General features: G+C 52.1%; 1 protein-coding gene across 2 annotated transcripts in view; it reads left to right on the top strand.

Moving 5' to 3' along the window:
* CMPK1 (cytidine/uridine monophosphate kinase 1) overlaps positions 1–12,500 on the top strand; it is a 24,946-nt gene that overhangs the window by 711 nt on the left and 11,735 nt on the right. The window contains exons 1-2 of one of the 2 annotated variants that reach the window (XM_075320532.1): positions 6,530–6,711; positions 11,578–11,724. In XM_075320532.1, coding sequence (XP_075176647.1) covers positions 6,574–6,711; positions 11,578–11,724 — 285 coding nt within the window. In that variant the 5' untranslated portion in view covers positions 6,530–6,573. Of the gene's footprint in view, positions 1–6,529; positions 6,712–11,577; positions 11,725–12,500 lie in introns of those variants that run through there. The other variant, XM_075320533.1, reaches the window with a different exon arrangement.

The raw sequence follows: 12,500 nt of genomic DNA on the forward strand, positions 1-12,500 counted from the left end.
TCCGGTACGTCCGTGTGTCCGGTACGTCCGTGTGTCCGGTACGTCCGTGTGTCCGGTACGTCCGTGTGTCCGGTACGTCCGTTTGTCCGGTACGTTCGTGTGTCCGGTACGTCCGTGTGTCTGGTACATCCGTTTGTCCGGTACGTTCGTGTGTCCGGTACGTCCGTGTGTCTGGTACATCCGTTTGTCCGGTACGTCCGTGTGTCCGGTACGTTCGTGTGTCCGGTACGTCCGTGTGTCTGGTACGTCCGTGTGTCCGGTGTGTATGACGTTCATTTACACACGTACCAGAGACACGGACACACGTAGACCCATTAAAATCAATGGTCTGCGCAAATGTCTGTTTTTTCACGAGGATCGTGTGTCCATGTGGAGCATGTGTGCGTCCATGTGGAGCATGTGTGTGCCCATGTGGAGCATGTGTGTGCCCATGTCGAGCATGTGTGCGTCCATGTGGAGCATGTGTGCGTCCATGTGGAGCATGTGTGTGTCCATGTGGAGCATGTGTGTGTCCATGTGGAGCATGTGTGTGCCCATGTCGAGCATGTGTGCGTCCATGTGGAGCATGTGTGTGTCCATGTGGAGCATGTGTGTGTCCATGTGGAGCATGTGTGCATCCATGTCGAGCATCTGTGTGTCCATGTGGAGCATGTGTGTGTCCATGTGGAGCATGTGTGTGCCCATGTGGAGCATGTGTGCGTCCATGTGGAGCATGTGTGCATCCATGTCGAGCATCTGTGTGTCCATGTGCATGTGTGCGTCCATGTGGAGCATGTGTGTGTCCATGTGGAGCATGTGTGTGTCCATGTCGAGCATGTGTGTGTCCATGTGGAGCATGTGTGTGTCCATGTGCATGTGTGTGCCCATGTGGAGCATGTGTGGGTCCTTGTGGAGCATGTGTGTGTCCATGTGGAGCATGTGTGTGTCCATGTGGAGCATGTGTGTGCCCATGTGGAGCATGTGTGCGTCCATGTGGAGCATGTGTGTGTCCATGTGGAGCATGTGTGTGCCCATGTCGAGCATGTGTGCGTCCATGTGGAGCATGTGTGTGTCCATGTGGAGCATGTGTGCGTCCATGTGGAGCATGTGTGCGTCCATGTGGAGCATGTGTGTGTCCATGTGGAGCATGTGTGTGCCCATGTCGAGCATGTGTGTGTCCATGTGGAGCATGTGTGCGTCCATGTGGAGCATGTGTGTGTCCATGTGGAGCATGTGTGTGTCCATGTGGAGCATGTGTGCATCCATGTCGAGCATCTGTGTGTCCATGTGGAGCATGTGTGTGTCCATGTGGAGCATGTGTGTGCCCATGTGGAGCATGTGTGCGTCCATGTGGAGCATGTGTGCATCCATGTCGAGCATCTGTGTGTCCATGTGCATGTGTGCGTCCATGTGGAGCATGTGTGTGTCCATGTGGAGCATGTGTGTGTCCATGTCGAGCATGTGTGTGTCCATGTGGAGCATGTGTGTGTCCATGTGCATGTGTGTGCCCATGTGGAGCATGTGTGCGTCCTTGTGGAGCATGTGTGCGTCCATGTGGAGCATGTGTGTGTCCATGTGGAGCATGTGTGTGTCCATGTGGAGCATGTGTGTGCCCATGTCGAGCATGTGTGCGTCCATGTGGAGCATGTGTGTGTCCATGTGGAGCATGTGTGCTTCCATGTCGAGCATGTGTGTGTCCATGTGGAACATGTGTGTGTCCATGTCGAGCATGTGTGTGTCCATGTGGAGCATGTATGTGTCCATGTGGAGCATGTGTGTGCCCATGTCGAGCATGTGTGTGTCCATGTGGAGCATGTGTGTGCCCATGTGGAGCATGTGTGTGTCCATGTGGAGCATGTGTGTGTCCATGTGGAGCATGTGTGTGTCCATGTGGAGCATGTGTGTGTCCATGTGGAGCATGTGTGCGTCCATGTCGAGCATGTGTGCGTCCATGTGGAGCATGTGTGTGTCCATGTGGAGCATGTGTGAGTTCATGTTGAGCATGTGTGCGTCCATGTGGAGCATGTGTGTGCCCATGTGGAGCATGTGTGCGTCCATGTGGAGCATGTGTGCGTCCATGTGGAGCATGTGTGCGTCCATGTGGAGCATGTGTGCGTCCATGTGGAGCATGTGTGCATCCATGTCGAGCATGTGTGCATCCATGTCGAGCATGTGTGCGTCCATGTCGAGCATGTGTGCGTCCATGTGGAGCATGTGTGCGTCCATGTGGAGCATGTGTGCGTCCATGTGGAGCATGTGTGTGTCCATGTGGAGCATGTGTGTGCCCATGTGCTCCACACGACGACATGTCCGTTTTTGTTGTATTGCTCTCGCACCAGTGTAATACTATGGGGCAGTGTCCATCTGTGATTGATTTCTCATATCGGCATGCTGCATTTGGCAGCGAGTCTCAGCTCACACACCCCCATACAAGTCTATGGGAGCGTGTCAACATCGCACTGCACTCGCATGTCATCTGACCGCAGGGCGATGTATGCAGAGACTGGCCGGGGAGGAGATGGGGAGAAAGTGCTCCCTCCTCTTCTCCGCAGCTGTGATACTATCGCAAGATCACATCACAGTCGCATGACCCTTGGCTGGCGCTTGCAGCAGAAATGGTGGTAAGTAAGCAGCTCTCATCAATAGGGGAATATAGCTGCAGCTTCAGTAACCTCCAGTCATTCCTGTTGGGACTATGACTTTGGACTCAAGGTCAAAGTTCACTGTTTGCCGCTGTATGGGTCAAGTGAATGGGGTCGCACTGGCACCTGCAAGGTATTGAGACCACGACGAGCAAGTTGCCAAAAAGATAGCTCATTCTGACTTATTTGCAACTTGTTTGTCTTGGTACCTAATGGGCCCCAATGCGACCCCACTTACTCCCCCTATGCTGCAATGACGCAGCGGTATAACAGCGACCTTTGACTGCAGCTTGTATTACGGCCAGAGTTGCCGCGTCCCCAGCTATGATAAGGGGCAAAAATAGCGGTTATAGAATTCTCCGTCTGCTGATCTCGCTGGTAGCTCATTTTGTAGTCTGTAATGAGATACATAAAAGCTGCAGAAACGCTACAAAATAATGAAACTTGTCGCAGGAATGAGTTTTAGGAATAAATAAACGCAGTTAAATAAAAATAAAATAGTTACACTAAAGTGTCATCCTTTACTGCTCCCCTTTGCACTTTCAGCAGTGACTGGCCGAACATGTGATCTCAATGGGGAGAGACGTACGTCGCCAAAACCCATTGAGCAAGTTCTGTTTTGAAAACTTCTCTAGAAGTGAATAATAGTAATAATAATAATTAATTATATTTTTTATTTATTAAAGCGCAAACATATTCCGCAGCACTTTACAATTCAAAGGGAATAGAAAGTGAATAGGGTACGTTTTGGTATCAAACAACAAACAAGTGCAAGCGCCGGGGCCACAGTGTCCAGGGGCCCTCTCCGCCCTGTGCACACTGCATATATGGATATATGGTTCTGGAGGTGAGCCCTCCCCATATATTACACCCCACCTAATTGCCGTGATCACAGAAGTTCATGTATTTAAAGGGAACCAACCTCCAGGATTTTGCAATATAAGGCCTCTTTCACACGTTCGTGAAAAACCACGCACGTTTTACACGGACGTTTCAAAGGTGCGTTTTGCCCTCCGTGAGCCGTGTTTATGGTACACGGAGAACGGGAACTTTCTACTCACCTGTCCCTGGCTTCGCTGTCCGTGGTGCTGATCTTCGGTCTCCGGTCTTGCCGTCTCCCCGCTGCTGCTGCTTCCGGCCCGCAGTGAAGTGAATATTCAATGAGCATAATGAGCGGCGGTCGGAAGCAAGTGACAGCAGCGGCAGAGACAGGAGGGCTGGAGAAGGTGAGTAAAGTTTTGGTATTTTTTTCTCAGACGCATGTGTTTTGTCCGGCGCGTGTCACACGGAACACCTCCTTGTGGTCCGCTTGCGTTCCGTGTGACACCCGTGATGCCGGAGAAAAACGGACATGTTGATGATTGGAGCACACGGGCACACGTATGCTCCACACGTACACACGTTCCATGGCAGAATACGCACGTGAGCGCAGACCCATTGATTTTAATGGGTCTACGTGTGCCCGTGTCTCCGGTACGTGAGGAAAAGGACCAAACATGTACCGGAGACACGGACGTGTGAAGGGGGCCTAAAGTAAAGACAGTGCCATACAGGCAGTAGATACTGAATCCAGACATAGCTGTTACAGAAAAGCCCTGCAGTTTGATTGACAGGGGCCGGGCCTTTGTAGGTCAGGTCCTTGGCGTTTATTCCTCCTCCAGCTTCTTTTATGATGTGCCCCCTTTTCTTTCTTTGAATATCGCGCTGCACCGCCATTGCTGTCGTTGGCGGCGTGTGCGCATTGACACAGTGATTCTGTCTTCATTAAAATGGCGCTGTAGTCCGGTTATGCTCTTACCGTGATCTCCGGCGCCATTGTACTGACGACACTGCGGTGAAGACTAGAAGAGGCACCAGCGCATGCACAGATATTTTTTTTTACGCGTGTGCACGCGCCCCTGAGACTCATAGTCTTCACCACAGTATCTTCAATAATGGCACCATGGACTGCGGTTCGCGCATGTGCAGACTCCGGCGCCATTTTAATGAAGACAGAATCACTGTGTGAATGCGCACGTGCTGATATTGCTGTTGTTGGCAGCACCTGCGCATTGATGCAGTTATTCTGCCTTCATTACAATGGTGCCGGAGATCGCAATTCACGCATGTACGGACTCCGGCGCCGTTTTTTTTTTTTTTTTAATCCAATCAATTTTTATTGTAGGAAGTTACATTACAAAAAAAGGAGAAATTCAGGTATCATTGGCAATAATACACAAAGAAAACAACGCTGTAACATGTGGTAGTATCACCTTTGATTATGATTCACATTTCCTGTCACACCACCTCCAATCATGTCTGATGCAAGTTGCAACTTTTTTAGGTTAATCAATACCCAATACGTATAGAGTCAACCTACCAATTTACTCTTTAATCCTCAAAATGGGGAATCCAAACAACCAGAACTCCGGCGCCGTTTTAATGAAGACAGAATCACTGTGTCACTGTACATGCGCCACCAACAACAGCAATGGAGGGGCAATATTCACATTAAAGAAAAGGGGGCCCATCATAGAGGACGCTGGAGGCGGACTTTACAGCGAGGACCCGACTCACAAAGACCCGGCCCCGTTGCACCTGTCAATCAAAGTGCAGGGCATTTCTGCAACTTTGATTAAAGAGATTTCTATTACCAAGCATCGGATCTTTCTACAGCAGGCATGTCTGGATATAGCACTGCCTTTAGTTCATATAGCAAAATCCTGGTGGTTGTTCCTGTTTAAGGGAATCTGTCAACAGGTTTTTCCACCTCATCTGTGAGCAGCGTGATGTAGACAAAGAGACCCTGAATCAAACGATGTATCACTTAGATTACTGGGTGCAGCCGTTTTTTAGATTTAGAAAATAATTTAGAAATGCAGCAGAGCTGAGTAAGCTGCCCTCGCCCACACCACAGCTAACCTCACCCACATCAGGCTCTCTGTGTACAATGTCTACAGAAAGTGAGCTGCTAATCACAGCAGGGGCGTGTCGAACAACCAGGCAATGTAGTCCAGCAATGATAATCTCCTGGTGCTAAAATAATCATTGCAAATAAACAACTAGAGACAGCTTGATAAGAGAACATTCCTGAATTCTGTGTTTTAACCCCTTCATCATACTGTCTACAGATTACATAGCAAGAACCTGCTGACAGATTCCCTTTAATGAGTTGGAGTGCAGATGACCTCCCGAAGGCCACGTGTCTGCCATATTTTTGGAGAATAGTATTTTTTTTTAATACAAACAATAGTACAATATTTCAGGGAATTGAAACAGATCGCAGGTACAAAACCTTTACAGGAACTTGTAAAAAAAATATATAAAAATTGTAAAGGGATTGTAAAAAGATATAAAAAGGGATTGTAAGAAAAATATATAAAAAAAATATAAGTTTATATCACCCTCTATCTTTACAAAATGTAAATAAAAGCTAAAAAATAAATAAACCTATTTGTTATTGCTGTGTATGTAACTGTCCAGTCTAATAAAAGAAATCATATCATAATGGCAGAATAGCTGATTTTTGACCATTTTAAATAAAAAATGGTGATTGGTTGCTATGGTAACAGTATTTATTTCATTTTTTTATAATTCCGCCTAGATGCAGGTATCACCATGCACTGGTGTTTGCTCATTGCCACTTTTATGAGCCGGGGCTTCTATATAAATATGGCTTTCAATCTAAACATTAGTCTATTCAATGCATTTATATTTTACTGTATTAAATTTAAAAATTAATATTAATATGGATAATTCCTTTTAAGGGCCAAACTACTGGCAAATGCCCACAGTTAAGATGAAGTCTAACTGGAAAGGACTATCGTAAATAAGTGATAGGTGATTCAGCCAATGAGCGGTCACCTCTGTAACGGAAAGGGCGGGATGTGGTGACGTGGCTTCCGGTGAGTGACAGCTCAGCAGCTGGTAGGTGGGCGCGTCGCCGGCTGAGTCCCCGCCCTCTCCGCGCTGTATGCTCTTCCGTGCAGTGTCCCGGGTCCCTGCAGTGTCCGCCCGCGCTCTCCTCTGCGCCGTCATGAAGCCGCTCGTAGTGTTCGTCCTCGGAGGACCGGGCGCCGGGAAGGGGACGCAGTGTGAGAGGATCGTGGAGGTGAGTGCCATTGTGTCTGCTGAGGCCGGTGCTGCTCCCTGGTATTCAGGGGCCGCACTACAAGTCTCAGCATGCCGGTGATAGCGTCAGACCCACTGCAGTTCCCAGGAAAATTGTACTGGGGATTTATTTACAGGAAAACGACAAGAAAGGGTTAATGCTCCATACTTGTGGGGGGGGGGGGGGTTGTGTGTCTTTTTTTGACCCTTTTTTCAGGTGTTGGGTGCGGTGGGGCTCAATGGGAGCCGCGGGGGTCTGGCGAGAGCGTAGGGGCTCAATGGGAGCCGCGGGGGTCTGGCGAGAGCGTAGGGGCTCAATGGGAGCCGCGGGGGTCTGGCGAGAGCGTAGGGGCTCAATGGGAGCCGCGGGGGTCTGGCGAGAGCGTAGGGGCTCAATGGGAGCCGCGGGGGTCTGGCGAGAGCGTAGGGGCTCAATGGGAGCCGCGGGGGTCTGGCGAGAGCGTAGGGGCTCAATGGGAGCCGCGGGGGTCTGGCGAGAGCGTAGGGGCTCAATGGGAGCCGCGGGGGTCTGGCGAGAGCGTAGGGGCTCAGTGGGAGCCGCGGGGGTCTGGCGAGAGCGTAGGGGCTCAGTGGGAGCCGCGGGGGTCTGGCGAGAGCGTAGGGGCTCAATGGGAGCCGCGGGGGTCTGGCGAGAGCGTAGGGGCTCAATGGGAGCCGCGGGGGTCTGGCGAGAGCGTAGGGGCTCAATGGGAGCCGCGGGGGTCTGGCGAGAGCGTAGGGGCTCAATGGGAGCCGCGGGGGTCTGGCGAGAGCGTAGGGGCTCAGTGGGAGCCGCGGGGGTCTGGCGAGGGCGTAGGGGCTCAGTGGGAGCAGCGTGGGTCTGGCGAGAGCGTAGGGGCTCAGTGGGAGCCGCGGGGGTCTGGCGAGAGCGTAGGGGCTCAGTGGGAGCCGCGGGGGTCTGGCGAGAGCGTAGGGGCTCAATGGGAGCGGCGGGGGTCTGGCGAGAGCGTAGGGGCTCAATGGGAGCGGCGGGGGTCTGGCGAGAGCGTAGGGGCTCAATGGGAGCGGTGGGGGTCTGGCGAGAGCGTAGGGGCTCAGTGGGAGCCGCGGGGGTCTGGCGAGAGCGTAGGGGCTCAGTGGGAGCCGCGGGGGTCTGGCGAGAGCGTAGGGGCTCAGTGGGAGCCGCGGGGGGGTCTGGCGAGAGCGTAGGGGCTCAGTGGGAGCCGTGGGGGTCTGGCGAGAGCGTAGGGGCTCAGTGGGAGCCGCGGGGGGGTCTGGCGAGAGCGTAGGGGCTCAGTGGGAGCCGCGGGGGGGTCTGGCGAGAGCGTAGGGGCTCAGTGGGAGCTGCGGGAGGGTCTGGCGAGAGCGTAGGGGCTCAGTGGGAGCCGCGGGAGGGTCTGGCGAGAGCGTAGGGGCTCAGTGGGAGCGGCGGGGGTCTGGCGAGAGCGTAGGGGCTCAGTGGGAGCCGTGGGAGGGTCTGGCTGGAGCCGCAGCGTCTTTTGCTCCCAGTTTGGCGCCTTCACCTTGACGTGTCAGACGCGAGAGTTTTGGATTCTGATCTGCAGCGGCTCTAACCCTTCTCTCCGTCCGGTCGTCAGTCTGAAAGTCTTGTGTGAAATGCGGGCCGCAGAGCCAGCGTATACAGGCGGCATAAAAATAATAGCCACGCGTGTGAAATTCGGGCCACATTGGGATTGCAGAGCGCGGCGTATTCAGGTGGTGATCTCGGCAGGAGACCCAGCGACATGAGAAGAATGTTGTGTAGACCCCAACCCCATAACATCAGGTCTGATCAGATCCATTGCAGCTATTAAAGGGGATGTTCAGTGCGTTCTCTCCTATCTGTGCTCTCGTTCTCTCTGGTGCTGCCGGAAAAAGCCAAACGCAGCTCTGAACCGCTCCATAACGATGAATGCAGCCGCGGGTGAAGAATCCTCATAGTTTTCTGCAGGAAAATCGGACGATCTGTCACACACCCATCAATCGGGCTCTAGACTGCACATTGTCACCAGGGTCAGAAATCACAGCAGGGACCGGATCACTTTATTATTTCTGCTCTTAGCAGATTCTTGGAGGATCTGGGTGTGTGCGGAGTGAAATCTGACCCCGAGATTGCAGTAATCAGCCGTCTGCACGGACTCCCTGCTGCCTGCGGGCGGCGTCTCTGCACAGAGGTCCTCGCTGTCTGTACACGGCTTTTATTGCCCCTTTCAGAAGCTGCTCTGTGTATATAATACTTAACATCTTTATTTTTATATAGCGCTAACATATTCCGCAGCGCTTTACATACATCAGCAACACTGTCCCCATTGGGGCTCACAATCTAGATTCCCTATCTGTATGTCTTTGGAGTGTGGGAGGAAACCAGAGAACCCGGAGGATGGTGTCCTTGGTGGGATTAAAACCCAGGACCCCAGCACTGCAAGACTGCAGTGCTGACCACTGAGCCGCCGCAAGACTGCAGCAGTGCTGACCACTGAGCCGCCGCAAGACTGCAGCAGTGCTGACCACTGAGCCGCCGCAAGACTGCAGCAGTGCTGACCACTGAGCCGCCGCAAGACTGCAGCAGTGCTGACCACTGAGCCGCCGCAAGACTGCAGCAGTGCTGACCACTGAGCCGCCGCAAGACTGCAGCAGTGCTGACCACTGAGCCGCCGCAAGACTGCAGCAGTGCTGACCACTGAGCCGCCGCAAGACTGCAGCAGTGCTGACCACTGAGCCGCCGCAAGACTGCAGCAGTGCTGACCACTGAGCCGCCGCAAGACTGCAGCAGTGCTGACCACTGAGCCGCCGCAAGACTGCAGCAGTGCTGACCACTGAGCCGCCGCAAGACTGCAGCAGTGCTGACCACTGAGCCGCCGCAAGACTGCAGCAGTGCTGACCACTGAGCCGCCGCGCCGCTCAGGTATTTCAGGATTTGTAAGAATTTTTTAAAATTAAAGGTGTATTTCACACTGCACGATAATCCCAGGAATGCTGCGTCCCGATAATCTTCCTGAGTCAATAATCTGCATATCATTAGATGCACAGAACGCTCATTTGTCGGGTGAAATGATCTCTTCACCTGCGCAACGTAGCACAGCGTTCTGTGTAACTGGACCTGTGCGGCCGAGAACAATGGAGGCCAATGTGTACAGAACGATCTATAAGGCTATGTGTCCACGCTGCGGAAAATGCTCGGATTTTTCTGCGGATTTCTCGCGGAAAAGCCGCGGATTTCCCGAAAATCTGCAGCTCAGGCACTTCCCAGCCATTTCTATGGCATTTTGGAAATGCTGTGTCCATGCTGCGGATTTTTCCGCTGCGGATTTGCCGCGGATTTTGATCAGGAAAAATCTGCAGCATGTCAATTGTTTGGTGCAGATTTGGTGCGGATTTTTGGTTTTGAATGGGGAAAAAAAAAAAATCTGCGGCAAATCCGCACCTTTGAAAAGGTGCGGATTTTGCGGGAAAGCCGCGGATTTTGATGCAGAAAAATCCGCAGCTACATTCTCCCGTGGACACATAGCCTAACTGATTATTCATAGCTCCGCTCACTGATAGTTTCCATTGATGTCTGGACTCCTGGAGTGTGATATCTGCTCTCTGCAGGGCCGTCTGCTTACATTGGGTTGGTCGCACAATCAGACAATGGACAATTTGGCTCCAGACTGGTTATTTTAATCAGGGTATTGTGCAAAGATTTATTCCCACCATGTGCCTCCTCATCCTGGTAATAATTTCTATTTTTGAGCATTTGTAATTCTGCTGCCTTCAGAGCTGAAATCCTGCAGCAGGCCTGCACTCAGTCAATCGATTCTTAGATATTTCATCACTGCACCCTTGGATATATAGGAGCTCGGCATTGTGTGTCTGACGATCAGCTTGCTGACTGTTTCCAGTAGCTAACAGTGGTGATGGGATGTGGGTGACAGATCCAACAGAAGCTAGAAAGTATATCATGTCTTGGTAGAATCTGGAGCTTGTCCCCCCCCCCCCACCCTCGGTGGTGTGGTGCGCTCTGTCCTATCACTCTGTGTAGTCCTCTTTGTACATTAGTCTGGAAATGTCAGTGACATCTGGAGGAGTCTGGAGGATTACGAAGCGCTGCAAACCCTTCATTTAGGTGCGGTCTCCACCCGGCAGAACTGCAAAAAATAGTTTATGCGGTGAAGAACATAAATGTGGAGTGGTGTGCCGGTGTCAGACGGTGTAATGACGGGTTTCTATATAGGGGATGTTATATTAGGGGGATGTGCACACGGCGTCCTGTAGCCCCCCATACACTGATCTCTGCTGGACCTGCCGATATCGGTGGGTTCCCAGGACAATCTGATGTGTATGGTGGCACCGGTCCACTGATTTTTGGATGCAGATCGCATTAATTCTCCCAGTTGACGCGTCCGTCGGCAGCTTCCTCCATAGAGATCCCAGTGAGCGCCGTCTATTGTGTATGGCTGGTTTTGGACGCCGGCGTGTCGTCCTGGTGAGCGCCGTCTATTGTGTGACAGGTTTTGGACTCCGGCGTGTCGTCCTGGTGAGCGCTGTCTGTGTATGGCTGGTTGTGGACTCCGGCGTGTCGTCCTGGTGAGCGCCGTCTATTGTGTGTGGCAGGTTGTGGACTCCGGCGTGCCGTCCTTGTGAGCGCTGTCTGTGTATGGCTGGTTGTGGACTCCGGCATGCCGTCCTGGTGAGCGCTGTCTGTGTATGGCTGGTTGTGGACTCCGGCATGCCGTCCTGGTGAGCGCTCCTCCCGCACTGCGGAGCACAGACACAATACTGCAGACTCTAGAAGCCATTTATAGTTACCAGGTGCATTAACCATCCAGAAGTCACCATTAGTCGCATGTACGATGAATATTTTTTTTTTTTTTTTTTTGTCTTGACTTTGCTCTTATTACAATAATTTTCCTCTTTTTATTTTTAGAAATACGGCTACACCCATCTGTCAGCGGGAGACTTGCTGCGTGACGAGAGGAAGAGGCCCGGCTCTGAGTACGGGGAACTGATCGAGTCCTACATCAGGGACGGGAAGATCGTCCCGGTGGAGATCACCATCAGCCTGCTGCAGAGGGTAAGCAATCCGGAGCGAGCGTCAGCCGCTTGCCTCCGGACACACGGGATTTCCACTATTTCTGCTTGCTGTTTTCTGTCTTGGGGTACGGTTCCACTTGTGCATAGCATCGGAAGCAATATGCTAATGACCCTCTTCATGCGGGTGTCAGCTGACTGTCACGCGACTGTAATTCGATCTTGCGATCGGATCACAGCTGCGGAGGAGGGGGGCGACGGCACTTTCTCCATCTCCTCCGCTATCTGTCTCTGCGTACATCGCACTGCAGTCTGATGGCATGTGAGTGCAGTGCGATATTTCACACGCTCCCATAGACTTGTATGGGGGGGGTGTGAGCCAAGACTTGCTGCCAAATGCAGCATGCTGCGATTCATTCTGCATGCCGATATGACATAAGAAATCAATCGCAGATGGACGCTGCCCCATGGCTTTGCACTGGTGCGAGTGCAATCTGATGTTTTATTGGATTGCACTCGTCCGTGCAAAACACAAGTGGAGCCGAGGCCTTATATACACCTCCTGAAGCCGATGTCCGGACCACCCTCCTGTACATCGGCCGCACACATCCTATTTCTACGTCCGTACTCGGACCATGATGCAGTTTTGTCTCCAGACCCTTGACCGGAGACACAGATGTGCAGCTCGCACTGGATCTCAGATCCAACTGTAGCAAACCCTCAGCTGCGAGTATTAGGTCTTTATCCATTTGTAACATACAAGATGTAATTAATTTGCTGACAGCAGAAAGGTAAAGAATAGATGCAAAAAGTTTGAGT

The sequence above is a fragment of the Anomaloglossus baeobatrachus genome, chromosome 8 (genome assembly GCF_048569485.1).
Source record: "Anomaloglossus baeobatrachus isolate aAnoBae1 chromosome 8, aAnoBae1.hap1, whole genome shotgun sequence".
In the NCBI taxonomy this organism is placed as follows: domain Eukaryota; kingdom Metazoa; phylum Chordata; class Amphibia; order Anura; family Aromobatidae; genus Anomaloglossus; species Anomaloglossus baeobatrachus.